At 45.4% G+C, this 26,970-nt stretch overlaps 1 protein-coding gene across 2 annotated transcripts in view; it reads right to left on the bottom strand.

Annotated features, from left to right (window-relative positions):
* sema6a (sema domain, transmembrane domain (TM), and cytoplasmic domain, (semaphorin) 6A) overlaps positions 1–26,970 on the bottom strand; it is a 102,997-nt gene that overhangs the window by 18,048 nt on the left and 57,979 nt on the right. For both annotated transcript variants that reach the window (XM_053421307.1, XM_053421306.1), the window contains exons 5-16: positions 26,048–26,110; positions 25,343–25,444; positions 18,416–18,506; positions 16,997–17,116; positions 16,407–16,495; positions 13,850–14,067; positions 11,681–11,812; positions 9,583–9,738; positions 6,733–6,906; positions 4,917–5,057; positions 4,719–4,796; positions 310–368 (exon numbers count right to left, since the gene is read on the bottom strand). In XM_053421307.1, the coding sequence (XP_053277282.1) occupies positions 310–368; positions 4,719–4,796; positions 4,917–5,057; positions 6,733–6,906; positions 9,583–9,738; positions 11,681–11,812; positions 13,850–14,067; positions 16,407–16,495; positions 16,997–17,116; positions 18,416–18,506; positions 25,343–25,444; positions 26,048–26,110 (1,423 nt within the window). The remainder of the gene's footprint in view (positions 1–309; positions 369–4,718; positions 4,797–4,916; positions 5,058–6,732; positions 6,907–9,582; positions 9,739–11,680; positions 11,813–13,849; positions 14,068–16,406; positions 16,496–16,996; positions 17,117–18,415; positions 18,507–25,342; positions 25,445–26,047; positions 26,111–26,970) is intronic.

The following is a 26,970-nucleotide window of genomic DNA, read 5'->3' on the forward strand; positions in this document are numbered from 1 at the left end:
TACAAGAAGGAACCCAGTCTCTGCCCAGTGGGACACAACACTCTATTGACCGGTGGGGGACCAGAGAGACAGCGGGAGCAGGACAGAGGAGGATGAGAGCCGAAAGGGACAGATGGATGGAAGAGGCTGAAAGAGAGGATTGTGAGGGCGGAACAGACGGGGGAGAAAGAGGTGACAGCAGCGGAGAAAGAGACGGAGAGACGAGTGAAGAGTGAGAGCAAGTTAACAGAGAGCAGAGGAATGGTAGGAGAGAAGGGGGGGGGGTATGGAAGAGAGGAGGACAGATAAGAGTGAAGAGGGCCTGCTTACTTTGGCAGTCTCCCAGGCCATCTGTGTTGCCATGTTCCACGTCCTGCTCAAAGGCTGATCTGCGGGGAACAGAGACATCATGGTCAGCGGTGGAAAACAGGCCAGGCTGTGCAGGCTCGCCACACCTAACAAAGTAACACGGCTAAAAGAGAAGCTGCTGCACAAACACAGCAAACCCCACGCTCGCACAATGTGTGTGCAGCTCAGAGCCCGAAACCTGGAACCGAATCAAAGAACAACTATCAGTTGCCCTGGGGGCATAAAATCAGTGGTTACGAAGAACACTGGCAGGCTGGTAAATCCATAGCTGGCTCAGGGACCATTGCCAGGAGTGTTGATGGAAATACATTGATGATTTACTTGGATCTAATAAAAGCATGTTATGCTGTATTGCTATAAAAATACATTTTTTGGCGGTTATTAGATTCTTTTACCAAGAGTAAAATAACAGTGAAATCACATGCATGTTGATATATGAAGCTACGACAGAAAGAAACTGCTAGCCTCCGCGCTTAAAGGAAACAAAATACATCCACCAACACCTATTTAATGCTAAATAATGGATTACACTTGATTTCTTTAATCCACACAAATACCAAAGTGTAAAAACTTTATATGGCTTTTTCGGGGGCCAAAGTTTTCATATTGATAAACAAAGATAACGATGTGACTGTGAAAGTCTCATATTGAGTTATATCGACCAATACGGATACATCTTGACTCCTGTAAAAACAACATAACGTACAGTAACCCAAAATATTAAACGATAATAATTTAGCTACGTTTGGAAAGTGTTTACCCCATGCTAAACTAAGCTAACTAAACTAAACTATGCTAAACTAAGCTAAGCCAAGAAACATGACATTGGTGTTGTTCTTCTCATCTCACTCTTGGAAAGACAACATAGAATTTCCCCAAATGTTGAATTTTTTTTTTAACGGAAAAATGCGGAAAAACATCTGAAACTTTTCACTTTGATGATATTTTACTATTTCTCTGTATCTGACATAATCTCTGTTGAGCAGAGACATGAGGCAGAAGTCCCAATCACATGGGCCAGGGCCCGGGCAGTGAGGGGTGACAGTGCTCGAGGGCCATCACATGACGCAGAGAGACTGAGAGTTTCAGAGATGTTACTCTCTGACCCAATCTGCATGGAGACCTGTTTTCTTCCTGAAAGACCACCAAGCAGGCAGTAAGGAGATCTGTGAAACAGAGCGGACCAACTGTCAACCAGGATCATAGTCACGCATGACAGCTTTTCACAGTCCTCCCGAGCTCCCCGTCTCCTCGCCACTCCTCCTCCTCCTCCTCCTCCTGTCTGTCCACCCGCCTCTCATCTTTCTCACCCTTCGCTGGTCACAATTATAGCATGAAGAAGAAAGATTTTCCAAAACAGCATCACCCAAGACCTTATCCCCTGATCAGAGCTGAAAGCGTGAACCTGACAGCAAGGGCAAGCACGGGAGATTTTTATGGAGGGAGGAAAATACAATTGGATTTCTGCTGTAACGCCCTCAAATCAGACACAAAGTCAAAGGCAGCCTTTCAAGTATATTCACAGTACATGGGGGAGATGATTGGAAAATGTCACACTCTCATTTAGTATTTATCTTTTCTCCCAGTTTGGCAGCACCTTAATTGGGACGACAATGGTTCCTTTTACTATCCCGATTACCGATTTCCCTTCAAAAGCGTTCACCACAACAGCCACACAAACAACAAGAGCAGCGGCATCCTCGTTTCATTTCTGGGGGTACGTTTAATCTGCTTATCTGATTTGCTTATCATCCACAGTCATAATCACAAAGCAGACACAGAGCTGCACAATTACAACTGTCGAAGCACAGAGGCGGTCCAGGCTCTCCGTGTCCCACCCTGCCATGAAATGTTGTTTTCCGTCTTTGATAAGACAAAACACTGGCACGTTCATGGTCATGGTTTCCAATATAGGTTGATAACAATATTGCAGAGTGCGAGGCCCCTTTGAGATGAAGATTACACATCTTGAATCCCATTGGTTTGTAGATTAATTAACAATGAGCAGTCACACTACACATGCAGTGTCTGGCCCTCGCTTGGCACGCACAGAAGTGACTGCACCACTGTGTGCGCCCTCGGTTCACGTCCCACGGCAGCTGCATCATAGCAGCTGAAGTGAAGCAGTGTTTTAATGTGACGCTACAGACGGCTCAGCTCAGAGATAAGATCCCACTGCAACCCCTTAATGCATATTTAAAGATTCAAACTGTACATAAACTGGAGGCCTCCACGGGCCACATTTTATATTAACTTACATCCTGATGAGATTATTATGTGAGATGCGTGGTTGCTGAAATACAGGTCAGGCATAATAGCATTAATTATTCATATTTGTAGTGAATGGGCAGCTGGGGAATATGTACTGCACGTAGTATATAGTGTAAAGAAGTGTGTGTAATGTTTCCTCAAAGTCATTTTGATTCATGGCTTTGATTTACAAAGGACTACCTGCAATAAGCTGGGCTGTAATAGTCAGGGGCTCACCAGGAGCATATGTGCAGCTTGTATTAGACCATATCTCGGATATAGAGAAAAGTCTCTGACACTGGCTTAAATATTTAACAAATAGTTATGGATATGCTACGAAACACAGTCGTGCACCTAGTTTACATAATAACAGCCATCCAGAATCACATGAACCGGGGGGTGACCGGGGACCATATTGCAGGAGACCAGAGTGCAAGCTGTTTATAGGCAGTAGGTATAAGAGGCATAACTCCACATGGGAAAGCTGGCACGCAAGCACCGAGGGCCAGATGGAAGAAGAAAGGAGGGGTGGCGTGCAAGAGAGAAATGATATGTTAGAGGAAAGAGAGAAAAAGAAAGGTGGACAGAAATAGATAGACAGACGGGGGGCTTAATGCGTGGAAGGTAGGCAGGTAGCTGGTTAGGCAGACAGATAAATAAAGACAGCCAAGGAAACAGGAAAAGAGATGTGCTGGGAAAGGCTTTTTTATTTTAATGAGGAATCGAAAAAGTGGGAGAACAGACTGATGTTGAGAAAGAGCGAGCTTCACGTTTGCAGGAACTTGTTTTGACTGCGAATAACCGCTTTTTTATTCAACACCAAAATACCTCTGACTCTCCCCTCCCTCGTTTCATCCCTCCTTCTGTCCAGTTTGGCAAATGCTTCGAATCGCTCACCACAGACCAGTAGCTTCTACCAGACCTCCCATCCCTCCGCCTCTCACTAACAATTACTGTACAGTGTCAAGGTGCCAAAGTGTCAAGGTGGAAACTCAATCAGGATGGTCCAACGCTTCTGCTTTTGCAGAATAATAATGGGATGGGTGGTGTGTTTGTTTTCGTTTTGCATGTTTTGTGTGTATGTGTGGGCATGTGGAGTATTGACATGCCAAACCAATCATTTTCCAGCATGGGGGATCCAATCCGTTCATCGTCAAATAGCCACTGAGGCTGCAGAGCCCTTTTGTTATGACTTCATCGGTAAAACGTTTTCTCCCCACCACAAAACTCCATATACGCTGTTTGTTCAGAAGGGATAATTTGGCTCTGTGTCGCAACTACAGCCACAAATTACAGTACCCGTGACCGTTGGGCTTTACCCAGCTCTGCTTACCAACCCCCAAGCCTTCTCGAACACTTTCCTTCCATTCATCCTTCCAATAGCCCCCTTTTTCCTGGGGGAGGAAATTGCACCTACTCACCATAAAATTAGAAAGATCACAGACACGACAAATCGAGAAAGGAATGGCACCAGTAGAGGAGAGGTGCGGACACTGTTCCATGTAACTTGTGAAGTCTCGTAAACCACACGTGTCACAGGCTTTTTACGATCAAGCGTTATAATGGTTTTTCTCAGCTAAACAGATGGAACCAGCTCAACGTGTCATGTGTTGACTGTATTGTAGCTGTAATGGAGCATTCATCACTAATGCAGGCTTCGTTCTTCAGGACAGATCGTGATAGAAGTGACAAAATATAAATCTGTTCAAACTCAAGTTATTCTAAAGATGTGAAGACGATATAAAGTTAATGGCACATTTAACAGTGAAGGTTAGTGTAGTGGCGTACAGTTTTAGAAAATGCAACTCAATATTTGAAAGCCCATATACTGTTCTACCACTTTATAGAGAATAAAAAACTACAATACCCATGAGCCTTAGCTGCTATTACTATGGAGAAAAGGCAGTGAGCCACAACATTTAACCCAACTTTTGTTCCTATATTGTTAAGTGCACAGGCATCTATCTGTCTGGGGTCTATTGTTTTAGATTGGATTTTCACATCCATACAGGCCCTGGAAGTGCAAACCACCTGTCGCCCAACCTTGCCTATGTATTCAATGAGCATGGTTTTCAGTGCACAAGGCAAATACTGTTATGACTGTGTTTGTGTTTACTTACTTTATGTTGCCAACCACCTGTCTGCAGGCTCCCTCTGACACCCAGCCACAGTACGGGTCCCTGGAGGCTATACAGGACCTGGAAGTCAAACACACACCGTTAGCCTCTTGTCAGATCGTTCCACTCTCTCAGAGGGGGTCCGAGTCGTTTGACCGTTTGAGTAGAAATTAAAACTTTGTGCGCAAGCATCAAACTTACTTCTTGCATCTTCCATGTCTTTCACAGCGAGACAGTGGAACTTTAACCACACAGGAGGAGAACGCAACCCACAGAGAATGACTCTTGCTGTCTATCAGCATGCCAATGATCCGCTTGTCGTCCACACCATCTATACTGCACCTAGGGGAGGACGACAGAGTTTAGGATAAAACCTGGATTATTCCATCTTTCATTCATCTATGTGGTTTTATTGGGACAGTGTCAACTCAGAAGAGACGTGAAATGTTGCAAAAACGAGATTTAACTGTTGATTTGAAATACAGTTGTGCGAAAATGTGGCAGAGAGATACTGTAAGGTCAGGAAAAACAGATAATGCCTGACCTGAGAACATGGGGTCAGAAACAGAGGGAGATAAAGGGAGATAAAGAAAAGGGTAGATAAACAGACAGATGGGCACTGTGAGCAGTCAGCAATAACACTGCACTTAACTGTAAAACCCACTAGCGCTAACTCAACCCCCTCCTCCTGCTCAACCATTCCTCCATCCCTGCTAGCCTTCTTTGTCTGCTCGCCCCCGTAGCAGCGCACGCTAATCCCTTTGGGCGTGTCAAGCATCTTTCTATCCATTCTCTCCATCCATTCCCCTCTCCATCCCACCATCCAGCTCCTGGGATTTAATCTCCCCCTTCGCAGTGCACTGGTCCCCGTATTACCGCTCTCAATTAGGGCTTAGAATCCATCTACACTGGGTAATGCACGGCAATCGGGCCTGTGCTGATCCTGCCAGCCGGGCGGGAGGCAGGCAAAGTCACTTACTGTACGCGACTGAAGCCAGATGGCCGGCAGCCGATGCCGATGCTCGGCCTCAGCCACAGAGACAGAGAAGAAACAAGAGAAGCAGGGATGAGGCAAGTTAGAGGCACAACCCGGGGAGGGAGGAGAGGGCAGGGCCTGCCCTTCATCCCCTCCATACGCCACGTCACATGGCCACAGCATGTTGGATAACAAACAGTGGTAACCTTGAAAGCCCTCCTGTCAGGCCCTCGCTCTGCTTCCCCTTTCTTCTCGGTTGTCTAACGCATTCTCCTCTGTGCTTCTTTCCATCCCTCCTCTCTGCTCTTTACCTCTCTCTCTCTCTCCTTCCTCTGTTTGTGCTGCCAAATCGGTCCTGTTCATCCATTACCCCTCGACTAAACATTTGCTTTGGCAGGGTCCCACTGTGGCCCGATTTTTCCTTATTCACTTCTTTTCCAAATACGCGACAATGCTCAGCTCGCTTCACGCCACCGGACCCGGCTCATGAAAACACACATGCGACACAAGCTCACATCCTTACATGCACCAACAGCCTTTTAATGTATTAGACAAAGATCAAAGCCTGGCTCTGAAGACAAACACAGACCTCAGTGTGTGAGTGTGTGTGAGCGTGTGTGTGCGTTTCCTTTAATCAGCCAACGATTCTGAGGAGCTGGTCTCCACTATGGTCGGGAACCACAGCACTAGGCGATCCAGAGCCTTGGGGTCTATGTCTTTAATTTAGTAGCTGCGGTTGGACAAAGTGTAACCTGATAAAACTCTTTTAAATGATAGAGTAGCCATCTGGTTGGCTGACTTCACTGTATCATGGGTCGGGGGAACTGACTGGTATTGATGGAGCTGGTGGGCTGGTGGGCTGGTGGGTTGGCTGAGTCGGGAGATGGTTGGAAAACACACTAAATCACACACACACACTCTATCTCTGCAACACGCACACATGCAACCACTGACTTTTAGTTTGTAACAACTGTATCCACGTGTTTTTCTATTCCCATCCGTCTCTCACACATGTGTGTACGTGCACGCTGCACTACGTACTTGTCCGGGTTGTAGACGTTGAGCTCCTCCAGGAACAGGCTATCGTTGAGAAAGCCATCGTTCACCTTGGCCAGGAACTTGAGGATGATTCCTTTCTCAGATCCCAGGAAGACCACCGTGTTGTTCTTGTGGGGACCCGCCTCACCGTCCACGACAATGCGCGTCAGACGATACCTGTATACAGGGATACCCAAGTTTTAGTAGTCAGTAGAGGAACAAGTTAGAGGAGCCAAAAATGGTAAAAGAACATCAGTAACGATTCAATCAATAGAAATATAGTATGTCTTTGAGTGACTCGCATATCTTGAGAACCATTCATCTTCAGCTCCACAGGTATGTATTGTTAAGGGACCGAGGATGTGCAGTATAGAAATTGGTGCAATTTGGACACGTTGTCGATCACAACAGACAATGTGCTTTCTGCTCCAAGCTTCACTTGACCTTGAACAAACAGCTGAACAGCTTTGTTCTGTGGACTGGGTCTTTACTGGCAACAACCCACTTACTGTAACCAGCATTACCACAGGCCCAGCAAACAGCCCTTTCCAATCGGGCACTGAACCAGTAATATATCATCAATCACACAGGTTGCCTACCAGCATTGTGTCAGTTGTCTAACAGAGCCCAAGGAACAGCAGGGGGAGATTACACTCTCTTATTAATCTCATTAATTGATTGTTATTTCATTAAACTCAATCAGATTGCCATAGGGCATTTCAGGTGGTTGCTCAAAATAAAACATGTAAACATCACTGTCTGTTGTAATTGACAGCTGATGGTCACACAGCTTGGCTCAGCACCCAAAATAACTTTTTCAATTAAAAAAAAAGAAGTAGATTCAAGTGCGAGGAAATTATACAAATTAGACACCTGCCACTCAAACTGTTTTAGATCAATCAAATAACAGGGAATGTTTTTCAGAGATCTCCTCTGCGGTTACTTACTTTCACCATCTAATCTCTGTATCTATCTCTCAATCAGTTTCAGGGCCAAGACACTCTTAAAGTTATCAAAGAGCTATCGTCTCATTAATGTGTATTAGGCAAATCCTGGTTTTCACGGTTTAAATTGAAAAATCGGGTATTTGCAAATTAAAGGTGAGATTCTCTTGAAAGCCCTAAGCCCTTTTTAATGGTTTACTGAATGCTCATTATTCGACCGTGGGTGGTAAAGAAGTTGCAACTCTGAAGGTGAATTTGTTTTGAATGTGTTGAATGTAAATGGAACCAGTTTACACCATGAGACCGTAAAACCCACACAAGGTCATATCCTCTTATCCCATCTGCCTCCTGTTTTCTCTAAACATCTCCTAAAAAGCTCTTGTGACTTTATCCAATCAACAGCGGCAGCAGCGGTGTGAAGGTCTAGTGTGGTTTTTTGTTCCATTCAAGCAGAACAGCAGCTCCGAGGACTTTGTCAATATGATTTGATCTCAGCTACATAATACAATCTCAAGGACCAAGACGTTCAGTGTCTTTGCTATTCAAGGATGATACAAAAATCTCAAGAGGGGGAATCTTCAGAGTGTTGCCCACTTCCATTTCAATCATTGTGTAGAGCCAACTGAGTCCCTGCCACTGCACAACAACTCTCTGGACTGAAAAGCTTCCTCCTTTTCACATCTGCAGCAATCCTCTGCAGGGTGGAACGAGGATTCAACCCAATTACAGTTTTTGTTTTCCATATGATTTCAGCTCAAGAACAGTATTTCACCTGCAGATTCACAGGACTGCGACAGGCCTCTTAAAGGGCTTCACTCTCTTCCACTCCACATGTCTCCATGATGCTCTATGAGCTTACGTAATGCTTTTAACTGCTGCCTGAGACATACACGCGGGGCTCTGCTCACTATGGTGTCATTTCAAATCAAATAAAAGAGTCTGATTGCTGATTATGTAAAGACAGAAACACTGTGTTATTCATATTTGGTCGTATGATATAGCGCACTAATGAATAGAGAGCGGTGTAGGGATAACCTTGATGAAAGCTGCTCGTGTTCTGACTAAGCCTGCACAGTATGTAGGTCAAACCTCAGCAAAGTAGAAGCAAGATGTGATACGACGCAAATAATTTGTCGGAGCTCTCTCTATGTATCTCATCTTTAAAGTGATGTTTCCACCACTGGGGCTTGTCAGCGGCATGGCACGCTCTGCCGAACTGAAATCACTAGCAACTCAATTCAGAACCAGGTCCATTTTAAAAACTGGATTTTTTGGGGTATTTTTTACTTTTCTCAAAACGCTCTGTCAGCTGGTTTTGCCGTGCCTCCGGGATGTGCTTTCATATTCCCCCAGGACGTTGGTTGCAATGTCTGTGTGTCGTGTAGCTAAAAGCCAGAAAGACCTTTATGATCAAATGATATCAGCCACAGTGCAGTGGCTTTTGGGAAACAGGCTAACCTCCAGAAAGTCGGGAGAAAAGCAAACACAGAACAAAACACAAACAAATCATTTCTCTTTGAAATCTCCTCAGAGGGTTTAAAACCAGCATTTGGCAACAAAGCAGCGATCGTCTTCTTTATCGATGGAGATATGAAATCCCATGAAGACTTCTCATACAACTAACAGGCTTTAGCATATAGAGAGACGCTATTGAGAAATCAAATTATTCACTCTCTCCCTCTCACTCACTATAGAGTCACTCTGGGAGAATGGTAGTATAGTATTGCGTATATCAGCGTTTCCTCTACTACAGAGATAAAATAGGTCAGCGGCTAGTTTGTGGAGTACCACTGTGTTTTAATGAGCCGCCCGACTCTCAGAGCAGCACTTCACCTAATTATTGTCCTGGGCTGAAGAGCGGCTCACAGAACCTCTGATGCCGACGGCCTGTGGAGTGTGTAATATTTACCGGACCATGGTCTTGAGGAACCAGGGCCTATTAGCGATGGAGGGCACGGCCTCGTCCATCAGCGGATGCATCTTGATGAAGTTGAGTGTGTCGTCGGGGAACTCGTTGGATACTTTGTACCTCTCCATGGATGAAGTGCCGGCGCAGTTGCCAGGTCTGCAAATGGAGAGAACGGGAGGGTGGTGAGGAAGAGGGATGATGGAAGAGTGGAGAAAATAATTGTGAGTAGACTGAGGGAAAAGTACAAAAAGGAAAACTGCTACATGGACTGTGGTGGGGTAATGAGCAATTTGTCACAGCTTGAGCCCCGATGGAAGACAGAAAGTTCTACTTCCCCAAAATCAATGTGAGCGCAGCTTTAAATTACTGAACTCTCATTCCAACAGGCTTTGGTCAGGACTAAGGACATCAGATGCCTTATTTTGACTGGACTCGGGTTAAAGCACTGGGACATTCTGTCTATCTGATCCTTTTACTGGGAGTTGTTGAGCTGCTTGTAAAAGAGAAGCTGCTTTTGATAGCAGATCCCCTTTGCAGGCATCTCACCTCCCAGAGCTTGTGAAAGCCCTTTACTGCGTGGTCCCTGATACCCTTCCACACCGCGTAATCCTCACCAGCTCCCAGAAACATTAGCCAGCTGAACTCTGACTGTCTGACGAAGAAATGCAGGGACCGAACCATAAAAACAGCCTCACACACAGACCTATATAATAATGGTTGTATAATGGTGTATTTCCAGTGGAAATCTTCCTTCATATGGTTTTTCCTCCTCTGTCAAGAGGTTAGGATTTCACCCACGTCACTCCTGATGGTTAGGAAGCCAAATGCACAAAAACAAGTGAACGGGTTTCCATAAAACTTGATGGAAGTACGCGTTATGGGTCAGGTAATAACCCATTACATTTTTAGTGCGTATCCAGGTGGTTAGTTATTTTTTTCATTTTCTTTATCATTGTGAGATATATAAATATATTTGAGGCATATTTAGAAGTTTTCACAGTTTTACCATATCACATCTAAATGAAAATAGGCACATTAAGAGGACTGATATCTGTGTGTGAAATTTGGTAAAGCTAAAGACTCCGTGAGAGTTTAAGGACAAATATTGTATTTCTTATATAAAAAAAAAGAAAATGCAACTGTGCAAAGGAAAATGTTTTGCTACCATATTAACTCTGTAATGAAAACATATTGGTCTCGCATAACTAGTCAAATTAATTGGCAGCATTTGCTGAACCATTTATCACCGCAAAAAAAAGAGAATAGGAGACAGAAACCGGCAGAGCTACAACGTTTTCTTTGCTGTAGCTACACGGAGACATATGGAGAACAGAACCGAAACAGACATCCCTTCAATGTGAAAATCTGTAAACGCTTCAGTATGCGAGTGTAACACATGGAGGAACAGTCTGCTGCGGGGCTAGACCTAGGTGGCATTGTTACAACTCCCCGTCTGTTTGCCTGCAGATAAAAGGTCTGAAATCAACCAGGGGATGGAAAAAGAAATCAGACGCATCCATCACAGCACACACAACGCAGAGTGTATCAGCTATTTGCAATGTCTGAACTTGTTGAACACACATGCTAATTGAGGGAGGAGGGTGCACTCAGTCACACAAGGCACAAAGATGAAGGGTACAGGATCTGTGCTGGGGAGGCGCCGCCTCGTCCGCCATACGGGAACACACACACACACACACACACACACAGACACACACACACATGCAGGCTACCAACAATTATCGTGGCCCAGATCTCTATAGTAAATCTTCTTTTTTTTTCTGAGGATAAGAGGGCGGCTCTCGGTGCACTAATTAGCGAGCGATAGATGGGAGATTGATCAGGGTGGTGCATTTGTGGAATTAGGCAGCCATCTGTAAAATGATAGCGAGCCCTTCTTTGATGCAGCTGCGTGGGGAGGAGAGGTGAGGTAATGGGTTATGGGGTAAAAACTACTGTGGGGGGGAGGTGTTATCTTTGGGCATACAGTCTGTGCACACAGTATGTAGGTGTGAAACCATATGTGTGTGTGTGTGTGTGTGTGTGTGTGTGTGTGTGTGAGTGTGAGTTTGCTGTGGCTAATTAACTGCTGCTGTACCTTGGCTTGGGAACCTTGTCCTCAGGAAAGGGCGTCCAGGTAGAATCGGAGGATTTCTGCTCTTTGAAACGCCCGGTGAACGTGTTGGCCACCTCCTCCATGTCGTAGGCGCACACCGCCGAGCCTGGAATGCTGCCACACAAAAAAACAAAACACATAAGCAATCCCCTCGACTCAATTTAGAACAGAAACATCTTGCCAGGTTTGGATGGTCACCAGGAGACCAAAAAACTATTTTTACAGTCCTATTTTAGAAGAGTTAAATTTGAATTTTTACCACGTTGACACTGGGTGATACACTCAATGTCATCTATTTGCAAGATGAGAAAAATATTTGCTTTCAGACTGAACTCAGGCATTTTTCTGAAATTACCGGAAGGGGCACACACGTCCGAGTCAGTTTATAAAGACATCAACTTGGAAAGAAAATTAGTTTTTGTCGATAAGGGCCGACACCAGTGTTGGTGCGTTGTAAACAAAAACACCTGACTTCGGCAAAACAGAATTTACACGTCCTGCCTCCTGCTTCTCTGCCCAGGTGCCACTCTTCAGCTGATGTTTCCTCCACTTTACTGTTGTTGTGAAAGTGTATGACTCAGATAACCTTCTGCTGCAAACTTGGGGAAATGGTTCTTATCCAATTTCCCAGACATTTCCTTCGAGCTTAAGAAGGTGTCACGGTCTCTTTCCTCACTTCCCTCATCCATAAAAATAAAACATTTTCGGCGGCAACATCTTTTTCTCCGTTTATTGTTTGAATTGTTACGAATCTGGTCGCAATCATTCTCCTCTCTGTATTGAGAACAGTTTCAGTGTTGTTATGTCAGAGTGTTACTGCACATACTGTAGTACTGTGTGAGTTACAGTGTGTGCGCCTGCCAAGCCTCAAGAGGACACACATTCCCGAACCCTCCCTTCCACGACTGGGTTTCCCCAAAAGCCTCGAGGCATCAAAGTTCAATGTTAGGCAAGAGATATTGGAAACAGATTATCTTATTATTGCTCGTTGCTTTAAGGGGGGAAACACCCATCTTGTGATATCAGTGGAGCCACTGGATTTATCCCGTCTGTGTGGAATCAATGCATAGCTGATTGCTGAGTCACTTTTCCATTTTTCACGCTTTCTAAAATAAAAACTGAGAATTGTTTATTCCCTCTATCAAGAAAGAGTATATTTCTCTCTCTGTCTGGATGCTCTGGCTGTTGCATCATGGGTTAAACTCATCATGTAGACACCGGGGAGACAGCGTACACAAGGGCAGTATTATAAAGAACAAGGTCAGGGAGCTGTTAATTCTTGGCTTAGCTGCAAAATTGTGGTAATTACGATCTGCATTGGATATGCACAGAAAGATAGACAATCATATGTCTGTTTGTAGCAGGCGGCCAACAAGGCAGAGACTTGGTGATAGCGATGGGAACACGCCGATTTGCAGGAGGCGAGCCGGTTGGCCGGGCAGCGACCCAGAGGGACAAGTGGACGACACAAACCCTGAGTGCTGCCTGCAGCGTGAATGTGCTCGCTCTAATTTCAACCCCTTACTATGAAATAGAAAATTAATGTCAGGATCCAAACCAGCGCTTATGGAAAAATTACAGAGGCACTGCTTCATTGGGCTTTAATGTCCATTAACCATGCTCAATTGCACTGTCACAAGCAATTGTCTTATCTGCTAAAAAGCAGCCATAAAATGGAAAATTACAATATGTGCGAGCTATCAGCCTGGCTCTATGACTTTGTGGTAATTTTCAATTTAGATAAAAACTCCCACTGCCTATGAATATGAAAGCGGTACAGCGTATGAATTATGAAAAGGAAAATACAATTAAACACCTGCATGTCAGAAGGGCAGAAAAACAGTTTTGACAGAAGATGTAAATGTTGACCCAGTAGTCTCAGGAATTACACGCCGCCAAGAGGCACATCAGTGGAAAGCACTACTTACATTAACAAAGGTCACACTGTCATCATGTTGATGAATTAGGGGCATTTTTAAAGGTGTTTCAAACTGAGGAAGATAATCGCTTTAATAAACGGGAAAAGAGCAACAGTTGTTGACACACATGTACTCATTTGAGACTAGAGGAAAAGAAGACAGCTCCATCTGTTGCTGACATCAAACCTCTTGTGAAAATGTTGCTTTTGACAATCACTTCTTCAGGGTTTACCTGTTGTAGGGTGTGGAGAAGGTTGCCATCACCACGTCCCGCCCGTTGATGTGGATGACGTCTGTCACAGCCTGCAGGATGTTGAAGTAGAAGTGGGAGTCGCCGGGTATGGAGCAGTTCATCCTGGACTTCATGAAGGAGGTCCACTGCTTCTCCAGGACCCGAGGGGAGCCCCCCCTGTCGTTCTTACAGACCCTGGCCACTCGAGGAAACACCACCTGAGCAAGAGACAGGGTTTAATTTGATTAGCTCAAGGTTTTTTTTATGTCAACAGTCACTTCTGTCACATATAATGTCTGCAGTCGCTTAAATATTTAGCAGTCAACTAATAGATCTGGTATTTAGCCAAACTGGGGTCGTATGCCTCGGCCGACCAGTGCAGTTTCAGTCTAGACGTTAGTACCCAGTTTGAAAGGATTACCTCAAGGTATTCTTGAGATAGCACTTTCACAAGGCAAGAAATGTCTTTGCTACATCAGAGCGACCGTGAACTTTGACCTTTAGCCAACAAAGACTAATTTGTTCGCCCCTGAGTCAAACTATACCAACATTTTCAAGAAATTCCTTCAAGGCTTTCTTGAGATATCCTTTTCATATAAACTGGACGGACAACCTGAAAACATTGTGCCCTTGGCCACCGGTTGTCTTCAGGACAGAGGAAGAGAAAATGTCACGATGCAGAACCAGAGATATCTTTTTCTTGGAGAAAAAAGGATGAAACTTGAACACCTGTAGTTCCCTGACAAGTGGAGCTCCTGATATGATCAAAAGCTCCACAACAGCCACTAATAGACCTGGTGAGACTGTTTTCTCAACTGCTGTTTCCAAACCTTGAAGCCGAAAGAAGAACGTTGGTTTTTTGATTCCCTGCAGTTCTCGCTAAAGACCCCGTTTGACAAAAAAAAATCTCTGGGAGACTCCACGGTGTCTTAATCCAGTGTGTTATCACTTCGTCGAAAATTAAAGACTCAGAGGAGTAAGTGTGTTTGATAGGCTGTTGAAGAGTCAGCACCTGGCAGAACAAAATTTAGATCCTCCCGCTTCAAAAAGGAGCCGGTGCTGTAATTACAACTGTGCCGTAAGCTCGTGTAGGCAGTATTGTAATTAGCTGTTGTCACACTATACTTAACAGCAATAAATCTAACCCTGACCTGAAATTGCAACCCAGAGTAAACAGTGTGAATGGGAGCTAGCATGCATTTAAACCAGCGTTCTATACACACGCCCACAGTCAACCACACACACACCCTCAGCCTTGCATACGCCGCAACCCTCCAGCTTCCAAATCTCACAGACACACACACACGCTCACACAAATATGGATGCAAAAATCACCCAATCCCACATAGGAAAAACACACTGGTCTATTCTCTGTGGGATAATAGAGCCCTGAGATTGCTGAGAAAGTATTACACAGAACAGGTGAGACTGTCAAGTCTAATGTGGAATTATGTCAGCTTTGCATATTACAGTTCAGTGTGTCGTATCTCCTGCTCGCTGCAGATAGCTCAACACGGGGTTTATCTCCGTGTCACTTGGGCAGAGCGAGACAAAACACACATAAATGGCGCGAATACACTCACACGTCGAAGAATTACAATGAACAAATACCACACTTCAGGCTTGTTCATTTAAATTGTGTCCAGATAACAGGGTAACAACCCCAACATTAAAACTAAAGCAAAGAACAGATAGCTATTTATCAGCACACTGCACACAACATACTATATCTTACATTGCTCTTTGCACCATCACTTTTTGTTTGTATATTCGGCCACTGTTTAAGCACCTGTACCGTTTTTAAAAGTATACTTATCAAATAAAAAACCACAATGACACCCAACCCCACAATGCATAATTATCATCGCTTTAAAACATCCACCTTCTTGAGAGGCTCTGTCACTTCTAGCAGCAAATTCATTATTTCACTTCCTTGTTACCTCGTCTCATCACCTCCCTTTCTTACTCTCCCCTTTGTGTCTCCTTCCACTTCAATTTCACATGTGGAAAATGGGTAGTGAGAGATTCATTTTCATATCGGACTTTCTTCTACCAATTAAACTTTCGCAAGGCCGGGTGGGAAACTGAAATGAGGAGTTAATAGAAAGAAAAAAAAAGTCTGGTAATATCCCTCTGGTTGAAAAACCTGATGAAATCCACTTTCGTCTTGAACCGCTCCTCTTCTACTCCTTCTCGTTTCTCAGGGACACTCGGGAATTCCTCTCGGGAAACATTGAGACGACAGGTCAAACGGGAGCGCTGCCGGACGGATGTGGACGTGCAATTCAAACTTTATATTTGGACTTCAAAATGAGATCTCCAGACACCCACATTTCTTTTTCTTTTTGAATCTATTTTTGGTGCTGCATCCTGTCCAATGTTTACGTGCTACTGAAATACGCTTTGGCCACTTAACAGCTCCTGGAAGTCTCCGTCCACTTATTTGATACACCCATATCCTGTTAGTTTCCTCAGGCGCTTCCCATTCTCTTGGTAAATAGGAAGTCACCTCCCATTAGAGTTCAAACAAAAGCAGAACAATGGGGCCTCTGCTTACCTTTCCCATCGTGTTGTACTCCATTGCAATTTCCCGATAGAAGAAGTAGATGAAGTCCCCATAATCGACTGCCTGGATAAAGTAAGGCTCTGCAGAACGAGGAAAATATAATAAAACATGAGTCAAAGTGAGATTCATTCGTGACAAAACAGTTTTGACACCGTATTTCACAGTAAACAGCCACAATATCTGTCATATTATGCAGAAAAGCACCGAGTGTGAGCCTTGAGTGCCGCAATATATCATCCATCATATCAGCTGAACACTTTGCATGCATGGGAAGAGGGATCTCTCTATTGAGTTTTGACAGGCTGGACTTGTGGTTGTTTCTCCCTGGGGCAGAGCAATTTCCTGGCTTCATCAACTGTATCAGGACAGGTTGGCAAAATGACTGCGTCAAACAGAGCGTGGCGCATTAGCATAAGGGCCCCTGCTCCTCAGACACAGAGGTGCGAACACACACATATAGCATAAATCAGGAACAACACAAACATACGGTCGAGGAATGCATTTTCCGAATCGGGCTTGTTTTCTCCCTTGTCACTCAACTTGGTGCTTTCTAACTATGGGGGGGGGGGCCCCACACTCACCTTTCAGCCACTTGGAGTCGTGTTTGACAGTTCGCAGCGTCGGGCTGTCTCCCAGGCTGCGATAGATGACCGCGTCGATCGCCAGGAAGTCCGTTACGGTGGCCGAGTACAGCTTGCCACCTGGAGGCAGAAGGAGTAATAAGGAGGGATGGAGAGGGAGATGGAGAGGGAAGAAGAACGATGAGAGTGAAGCTGAGTCAAGAGCTTAACACACAGTCACTCAGAGTGTTGTGTGCTCTCTGTGGCTCGATACACAAACATGTTTTTAGATGGCTCAGACACTGGCAAATGAATGAATCACACAAACTGCAGAGACTGTTTGATGGACAACAAACAGACCCTCCACACTTGAACATGTCGTACGTTGGGAACAGCTCCCTCTCCCGAACGCTCCTCGCTGCAGCCCGGCACTCGCACCGCGGCTCTCGGAGCACCACAGGAACCCACAGTCACACACATGCTCGGCGAACACAATCCACCACCGGCATGACCTCAGCGTGCCTCGGCTGTAACCACAGTGGAAACTCAAACTACATAATTGAAAGGACAGCAGTCGGAGGAACCCTCTTGATTACTCAGTGCTTCCAGCCTCTTTCCAAGCGGCTCTGCTACACATTAAATGGTCAAGCTTGAGTTTACTTCTCTTCTTCTCGTCTCTAAGCGTCTCGGGCAGGCTCAGCTCATCAATACGGCCGTAAATCGGTTCACAGCAAATAGGAACGGGGGACTGGATGTCTTTAGCCGCCTGCGGCTTCGTTGCATGAGAGGAATTGTACCACGCCAACGGAAGAGGCTGGGTCATTATGGTCCCGTCTGTTCTCAACTTGTTTCTGATCTGGTGCAGTTGTGAAAGTAAGTGAATGACAGACACAGAGAATGACGGGGAACTGCACTGGAGGCGGGGGACGGATCATTCTGTGTTTTTTTCTGTTCCCACGACGCTATTGATGTGTTTCTAGAGTGGCAGCAAATTCTTGACACAGAGCAAACAAGGCCCCGGGTCTCCGGAGCTCTGGTGCATGCAACACATATTGGCTTTTTTACTTGTTGTCTGAGTAGAGCCATTAAAGTAAACCTCAGGGTATTAAGCACATTATCAAATACAACCGCAACTAATCCCCGCACTCAATTTAGAAAAGAAAATAAGGATGAATTTTTTTTGCCACTGTTCCAGGATTGAAGTTTGACAAATCGCAGATAAGGGATCATCCTTTGAGGGTAACAAGGGGAGCTGGAGCCAATCCCAGCTGATCCCAGAGCTGCCAGTGTATCGCGGGGACAGACATATAGAGACAAAGAGCCCTTCCATTCACAATCACAATCACACCTATAGTCTCCAACTAGCCAAATCCCAATCTGCAGAAACCCTCACCCAGACACAGAGAGACCCGAGCTGAATTGGGGTGTTTTTCAACTTACCAGCGAAGAGGGCAACGTTGGCATGCTTGGCGTCGTATGGACATCGGGCCATCCCACTGATCTCCTCTCCCAGGGCCTCCAAGGTGTCCAACTAGCATCAACAAAAGAGGTGAAAAGGTCAAGCAAATGATGTGTCAAACAAAACACATGAAACATATCTTAGAGAGTCCTCTGAGGTCAGAGGAAAGGGTCTAAAAAATTTGCTCAAAAGAATGCAATCTAAAGGCATAGCTCAAAAACTGTTGTGTTAGAGTGGAGGGGTTAGTCCTTATAAAATGGTCCCAACAAGTTGTGATTCCCAGCCCAAGAGTGTGTGTCCGTGTATCTCTGATCTGAACTAATATCCCGTTGATGGCACTCTGGTGTCCTGCTGCGAGCTGTCGAAGCAGCCCATCTGGGAGTAACTGGGAAACTGTCATGAAGGGAGATGAGAAAAACCAGACATTTTCCACAGCAACATGTTTCACAGTATGGGTGGATGTGGTTTGCTTTCCCCCTCCCATCTTTTATCCTTCAACTGTACTGGTGTTAAAAAAGACTTTTAACAACCCTCATGATGGATCTTTGACCCATTTACTGGGCTGTGAAGAGGGAATAAATGGGCAGAGGAAGGAAAGAAGTGGGTGAGCACATGGCCCTGAGCAGCAAAAGTGAGAATTTGTTACTGAAGCACAGTAGTTTTTAAACAGTAGATCATACATTAGTCATTATTTTATATTTTGCAGCCTCACATTTCTCGTGTGATCAGAGCTCCACCTTGGGCGCGCGTTGTTCCCTCATTTGGTTTATTTCAGGAAAGATCCTACTTTAAAATGTTTTTCTTTTACTCACTTAGTGGTCCCAGTTCCATGAGCTATTTTAAGGCCTTGTCCACTGTTTATGAAGCGCTACTGGTCTTGTTTAGCGCTTAGTGGGATGATCTCTCTGTAGTGGAATTCGTTTTTTTGTGTTTTGTGCCCTGTTTGGTTGTAGTAGGTTTGGCTGAGCATGGCGGAGGATCACATGTGGGCAAAAGGTCACTATCATCCCACCACGGGTAGGCTTGTCTTCCCCAGCACGCCATAGGATCTGCTCTTACCCTGGCTAACGACCAGGGATACACACAAACGCTAGAGGAAAACAGAACCCATAAAACACTGGCCAGAGGCTGAGGTCAGGGAAGATTACCGAACTCACTGTATGCCTGCAGAGTTCTCAATACATAGTCATTGTTCTTCTTCATCGCTGAATCTACCTCCTGCGCACTCTCTCCTTCCTCACTTTCCTCCTTCTCTCTCGACAAAGACGAGCGCAGTTTGCCGAGGCTGCAAACTGCTCACGCCGCCCTTTCTGGTCTCTAAACAGGTCATTTTGTTTTCTATTCCTGTCTCGACGGAAACGGTTATCATCTGCCCACTAAAAAGGTCACACACACATTCCGGCGCAGCGCTGGAAAATCCTGCCAGAGAAATTGTTGAGGCTGATTTGGCAGAGAAAATTACAAGTGACCTTTTACAACAAACACAGAACCAGCAGCGGCAAACGGAGCATTGCTCGATTTCTCGTTCCCTTCGTTTTTTTTTCATAAATTACAGGAGGATCATATACAGAGAAAATGTATATTGTTATCAGACAGGGGAGAGTGTAATTACGGATTAGCCGAGTTAATCACACGGGACGTGAGTCGTTGAAGGTCAGGTGCGTCCACGGAATCACAGCGTCTGGTCGTCCAGAGGAGCGCGGTGTTAGAGCCTGAAACGTCGGGAGCTCCGGTGTCGGCTCGCTAACACAAACACTCCCTCCTCCGCTGACAGATCACTAACACACCCTCACATATCTCCCACGCCACAGCAGCGACCTCCACCCCGCTCCATCCTGCCCAGTAGCTTTCACCGAGGCAGTGGTCTCTGTCGACGCGGGGCCCGGACCGGCTGTCACTGATCTATTGCTGCCGTTTGAAGAGAGGAAGACAGTCCCTGGCCGACCGCAGATAAACTCACAGCTCCGCTCTCCACCACAAGTTGCCATGAGCGGAGAAACAACAGCTCGGTGCTCACGTTGGGTTCTGTTAGCCCTGTCGGAAGCAATATTTCGTATTTTGTGGAAAGAAGCATCGGCAGCAGTTCCGTTCAGCTGCCACGCGGCACCACAACATTCCTGAAACATTACCATAAAGGATTTTGATGTCTTAACAGCCCAGATGGATTTGTTTACCTTGCTTACCAAGCAACAAAAAACCTTATTATGCTGTCACCTCCGCTGGCTGCAGAGAAGAAAGAGGTGCTTCAGCTTTGAGGGAACACGAGTCAAAGAAACGTGGAGAGAGAACAGTAGCGCTGTCACACTTTGTCAGCACTGCTCAGTCGGGATCTTTTGTAGCTCAGCAGACGATTGTACAGTAACCTTGGGCTTCGGGGGGGCAGTGTATCTCGATGAATTAATTACTACAACTGCTCATCTGTGTTTTCCATAGGCTATATGCTAATTAATTAGACAAACACCAACGTAGAGCCAAAAACATGCCCATCAGGAGTGTTATAATTGGTTCAGCATCAGCTTCAGCACCAGGGGTGAGGGACACGTTCTCAGTCTGTGTCTCTGTTGTCTTTGGGAGGACCCTGTTATGGGCTTTATTCAACACTGCTGAGGGATTTACGAGATGTAACTGAGGGACACGCTGAGGGCAAACTGAACCAATAGTCAGCTTATTAGCCAGCCTTCAAAATATTATTACAATAGTTCACATAGAGAGTACAGTGTAGAGGGTTTTCATGCAGTGAAAAGGGTTTTTTCCTCGTGCAAAGTGACAGCCGTTCCAAAATGATTTAATTTAGGATTTTAATAATCTGTCTGAGGGAGGGGGGGGGGGAGCGACTAACAGATCGTGAATGTCACAAAGGAGAAAAAGAAAGAAGAGCGTCAATCTTCCTTGTGTCAGTCCTGGTATGTAGAGGTGGATATTTCACGGTCTGCAGCTGAGTTGAGTCAAGTTTCTTTCTATGCAGTCCATGTTTTCCACCTGCACAACCAGATTCCATCAATAAAGCTCAAGTGCACAAGTTCACACCTGGGCCAGAAACGGTTGTGTAAACCAAACAAGGACAGATCTCTGTGGGAGATTAATAGTCATGGCCCACTTCTCTGCAACCTGTTTCTGAGCCCCGGGCGGATGAACTCTTTGCCTGACCACCTTTCACACCGGAGCAGGGAGCTGGAGTGTCTGCAGCTGCTGAGAGAAATGGAGGACGGAGCAAGTCCCTCGTTTGTCTGAGCCGTCAGCCTCTCAAATGACCTCTCAATCTTTTGGAGTGAACAAACAAAGTGTCTCTCTTTGTAATAAACATTAAGTCTATAAAACATCTTCTGAAAAAATAAAGAAACACATGTTGATGTATCTTCAATCCAATAAACCCCCCGTTTGTGCAAAGACTTGACCCAGATAAAAATGTCCTTACACACTTTTGTCCCTCTGAATCAAGGGCGCGTCACCTGGGACCCAGTGCCCCCCCCCCCCCCCCCCCCCACACACACACACACACTTCGCCCAGCAACAGGCGATGAAACCGACTCCAGTCGTATATCAGCCTGGCTGGATGGGGTGTTTATTATTACGGCACAGCGAGGGATTGACAAAGGGAGAAAGCAACAGAGGGAAAGATGGCCGAGCGGTGGGAGCAATGCTGGGGGAGAGGAATTAGGGCTGGAAGGAGAGGAGGAGAGGGGGAGGAGTTCCAGGAGGGATGGAGGAGGAGGTGAAGAAGAGAGGAGAAGAGTTGGGTGATGTGCGGCGCTGAGGGCGAGGTCTGTGACATGGCTGCCAAGGAGTCTGTCTGTGGTCTTTCTCTACGTACGCATGTGTGTGTAAATTAGTGTGTGCATGTGTGTGTGCATGTGTGTGTGTGTAACCAAGTGTCGACACATCCAACAAAAGGTGAAGGAAGGATAACGAGAAGCTAATGAAGAGAGAAGGTGTTAGAACAGAAATCAATGTGGGGTGATGCTGGTTTGGTCGGGTGCCCTCCCTGCCCCCTGTTTGCCCACCCCCCTCCCCTCTGTCTCCCTCCACCTCTGAACCCCCCCCTCCCCCCTCCCAGTCGCCCTCGCAGCGTTGTTGATTAATGTGGGATGAGGCTGGCCCCGAAACAGAAGCTCTTTTCAGTGCTGTCACACTGGGGAGATGGAGAGGCAAACTGTGGCCAAGGTGGATTTAACCACAAACACACACACACACACACACACACACACACACACACACACACACACACACACAAGATACACTTTTCACCAAGCAGAGTGGACGAGCCCAGCGCGCCATCAAAGCTCTGGTATCGGCCCAGAGAGGTTTTCTGCCAGAACTGCAATGTGTGTGTGTGATGATTTAGTAAAATGTGTGTTGTGAGTCAATGTGTTTGCACAGTTGTCAGTGTTTGTGCAGATGCATATACCCATTTGTATCCTACCCAGGCTCTTAAATGAGCATTTGCATGTTTGTGTGTAAGTGATCAATTTTTTACAACATTTTAAATCCCAAGTCTTTTTGTCAGACTTCAAATCACATCATAGTTTATCAATGGCCATTGATTCAAGTGTTTCCAGAATCGAAAGGTAATTTTATTCAACTTAAACATTTACAGCAGGGTCGGTGAAATTAGTTCTTAAGGGAAGGAGCAGACGCAAACATAATAAACTGACTCAATAAAATGTGTTGGATAGTTGGAGACAAACAATAAAAAAAAAGGAACAATATTAATGAACAGTTGAATGAAGTAATTTCATTTTATAATGTATTAATGGGCAGATAGGACATTGCTATCTTTCCTCCTTCGTTTTTAGGATAGGTTACAACTGCCTTGATACATTTGAGGGAGCCCAGACCACACCCTACATAACGCAATCATCCCCCCCCCCCCCCCGGGGACCAGAGAGTTCCTAGGGCAAACGAATGTAGATTAAATTGTTCATTTTTTATTCAGTGCAATTTGTCTGCTTAATTTACACAAGTGGTAATTGAATTTAACACACTAGTCTACACAATGTAGCACTCTGTAATTGATTGTATTGTTGTGTCACATGCTATAGATGTAATGTATGTATGTTTGGACAAAAAAGCACTAAACTGAAAAATAAAAAGAAGAACTACTTTATGTTTAGTAGCAGGGAAGTGTGCTGGTGTGTAAATGTGGCCATATTACCAAGCCTTTCCCTCACCCGCCCTTAACTCTATACCAGACAATATCAGTGCGACGGCGGCTAAAACACGAACCTTGAAACCATAACCAGAGTGGCTATAAAAGCTATCCACGCCTTATAAATGCGGAGACATAAATCCCACTTTCCCCCGCAGGACGAGTCGGTGAATTGAAAGACGTCCACTCTGTGTGCGTAGCATGCTAAACCACAGAGGCAACGGAGCGGAGATGTCTTGTTTTTCTGGTAAACAGATCTAGTGAACCAAAGCAGGAGAGTTTTCCCCACAGGCCCCCTAGATAACATCTCCGTGTGCTGTGACCATCACATCACATCCCAGCAAAGCAAACAATAACATCCTTCAGGACAGAACCTCGGCTGAGTCTGTTTATGCTCCTCCTGTCTCTCTGTCTGTCTGTCTGTCTGTCTGTCTGTCTGTCTGTCTGTCTGTCTGTCTGTCTGTCTGTCTGTCTGTCGGTCGGTGCGATGTCATTCATATCTGATTTGTTTTCCTAGAAGATATATGTTCTACTTCTCTTCTTAAGCTAATCCTCCTGATACAAAACTGGAATAACGTGGATATTTAGTGCAGTTTTCTTTATTTACTATTTGTCAATGTGACATTTGTTGTATTCCACTGCCCAACAACTTATACTTGTGACCTGTGACTTCAGTGCCATCCGCCTTTACCACTGTGTATGACGTGGTATGACGTGTTGTTGTTCTTTTGCACAATGCAGGTCAGTTCAGGACTATGACCACTTTTCTCTTTCGAGTCGGACACCTGCCACATTCTGGCCACATTTAACAAATAATGTGAACTGCTAAAACCCCCAAAAATCTGAGCAATTGAGCACTAACCCTCGCAGTGTGATCATAGCCTTATCCTCGAAACGTTGGGCCATTCAAGCTACCAGGCATAAAACCCGTCCTGTGAATGAGCAACGCTTCAGTCTTTGTAACGGCAGTTCTCACTTTTCACAGTAGTATGAAAAAAACATCTACGTCGCAAGGGAAGGAAAAAACATGACATTTTGAGCAGCAGTTAGAAGACAGCCTGTCTGCTTTTTTTATTGTTTGTCATTCTCTCTGCTTGTATGCCCTGAAATGAGTGTGGTTAATGTCTGCATGTTGCTGCTTTTTCTATCTGTCCATCTGCTTCCCTGTTTATCTTCTCCTGGCATCCCCACTTCTCAAAAAAGTCAATCTCGATGTCGACCTGTTTCCTTTCTTGACCCCGGGTCGTAAAAAAATGCATCTTCACGAGGTGGTTGTGCTTTTCCTGCAGGAATCTTGAAGCTATTCCAGACTTGCCTGCATGTGTACCGCCGGGCAGGCATCCACTTACAGGAGAATGATGAATCGGATTTCAGCAGTGCACCTTCTCGTGCATTTCAGTGGGTGTGAGTGAATGAGTGTCTACGTATGAAGGGAAGTAGATAGGTTTGGCAGCTCCTAAATCGAGCGTGTCAAAGTACACCTGGTGATAAAGACATAGGGGGATCGCTTGCTGAGTTGTGAAAGTCATCCATCTATGTCCGTCATTCCAGAGCTCACCTCCCTACACCCCCGCATGGTTGAGGTTGAAATAAAACCCGTGTGTGGGAGTGTGTGTCAGAGAGAAACAGCAGGAGTGGAAACAGCCCAATGTTAGTATGGCGTTTATGTGCACAGTATGTTTGGTGCATGTCTGTCACTGAGGTAAAAAATAGCACCAGGGAGTTAATGTGTGTGCATGTGCGTGTTTGTGTATGTAAGTACCTTGTACGTTCGGCAGGAGGGGTTGAAAGCGTTTGTTCCACAAACAAACAAGGTGTCATCATTTTGCTGCAGGAGAACTTTGATGAAATTGTGACACTCGTCCTTCAGGGAGCACAAGCCGGGAGAGGAAGACAAGAGGAATAGAAGAAAAGAGGTTTCATGGTGACATTTGTGTCTTTTGGCTCGAGACGTATTTACACAGAAAGCCACATGTGGCTCCTTCTTTTCTTTCTTTTGAAGTACAAGTGAAACCAGGGAGCAGCATAACGAACATCGAGCTGGCGATCACGAAATGAATCATGTCCTCTCGGTACTTCAAGAGAGATTTACAGCAGATTCAATTTCTTTCTGGAACAGTAATGAAATCAATAAACATTTTAAACAGTTTTGCTAGAATTGTGCAATAAATCCATAGAAAATGCAATTATTCTGCCAGTGAGAGTGAAACACAGAGACTGTGTTATTGCACCTGCAGAGTCGCCTCTCTCTGATAATGTGTCGTGCATATGCGTGTGAAAGAGGCACAGAAAGTGTGTGAAATTACATCTGATACAGCTCGTCTGCAGTGTGTAAAGTGTGACATCCTAAAGAAGTGTTTGCTGAAGAGTAGGGTGACATTTGTTCTATAAATGAAGTTAAGGTGTAAGTACCGAAGATGATGTGCGTCTGGGTATGTATGTGCATGCTTGTGTGCGTTTTCTCTACCTTGTGTTTCCCTTTCATTCTGCAAGTGTCCACGTCTGCCTGTCTGGACTTCCATGTCATTTTCTGGAAACGAGTCAAAGATAGAATGAGATCAGGGGTCAGAAAGCAAACAAGATAAACATCGACGGAGGAGACAGAAAACAGAAGGCACCCCAGAGCTCAATAACAGATCGATGCTGTGATCAATAATCATCATCTGAGATTCCCTGTCATTGATTCTCCTAATGAGGCACCTGCTCTGAGGTGAACTTTACTAAAAGAGCTGATCAGAGATCAGTTTACCTCCTTGAACTTTAAAATCTCTGGCGGAGAGGAGGAAATACAATACTGTCCACGGATCAGAGCCGAGTCTGTCCAAGGGCAGATCCCGCCTCTGAGCCCATTGCTGTGGATTGATAGGTTGACTGGCCATCACACACACACACATACACACACACACACACACACACACACACACACACACAATCAACTACGCTCACCAATGTATACACCCTCTTACGCTGTCACACACACTCATCAGTCAATACTAAGTTATATCTGGTTTCTGCAGCCACTCACACACTCACACACACCCACACACACACACAGATATAAACACACACACTCCTCTGCCTCCCTGCCCTGTGTGGCCAGAGGGTCAGTGCTGAGCCTCCGGTTCAGACCGCTGCACACCCGCCCCTGTTGTACAACATGTTTGGAGCTCAGCCGCTGATTAAAGACCCTCAGTCATCAATCAATCTGCGAGTCTCCCACCAGCCTTTCATCTGCAGCAGGCTCTCATTAAGACCCACTCGTCGGGCGATGACATTGAAGTGGATGAGGTGGAGGGCTGGCGGGTTGCTGTACACACGAGGTCGGCCTTGTTTGAATTCTGTTTGCATGGATTTTGTAAGTGATGCAGTCGAGGAGTGGTCTGAACAGCG

Source organism: Pleuronectes platessa, chromosome 4, assembly GCF_947347685.1.
Source record: "Pleuronectes platessa chromosome 4, fPlePla1.1, whole genome shotgun sequence".
NCBI lineage: Eukaryota > Metazoa > Chordata > Actinopteri > Pleuronectiformes > Pleuronectidae > Pleuronectes > Pleuronectes platessa.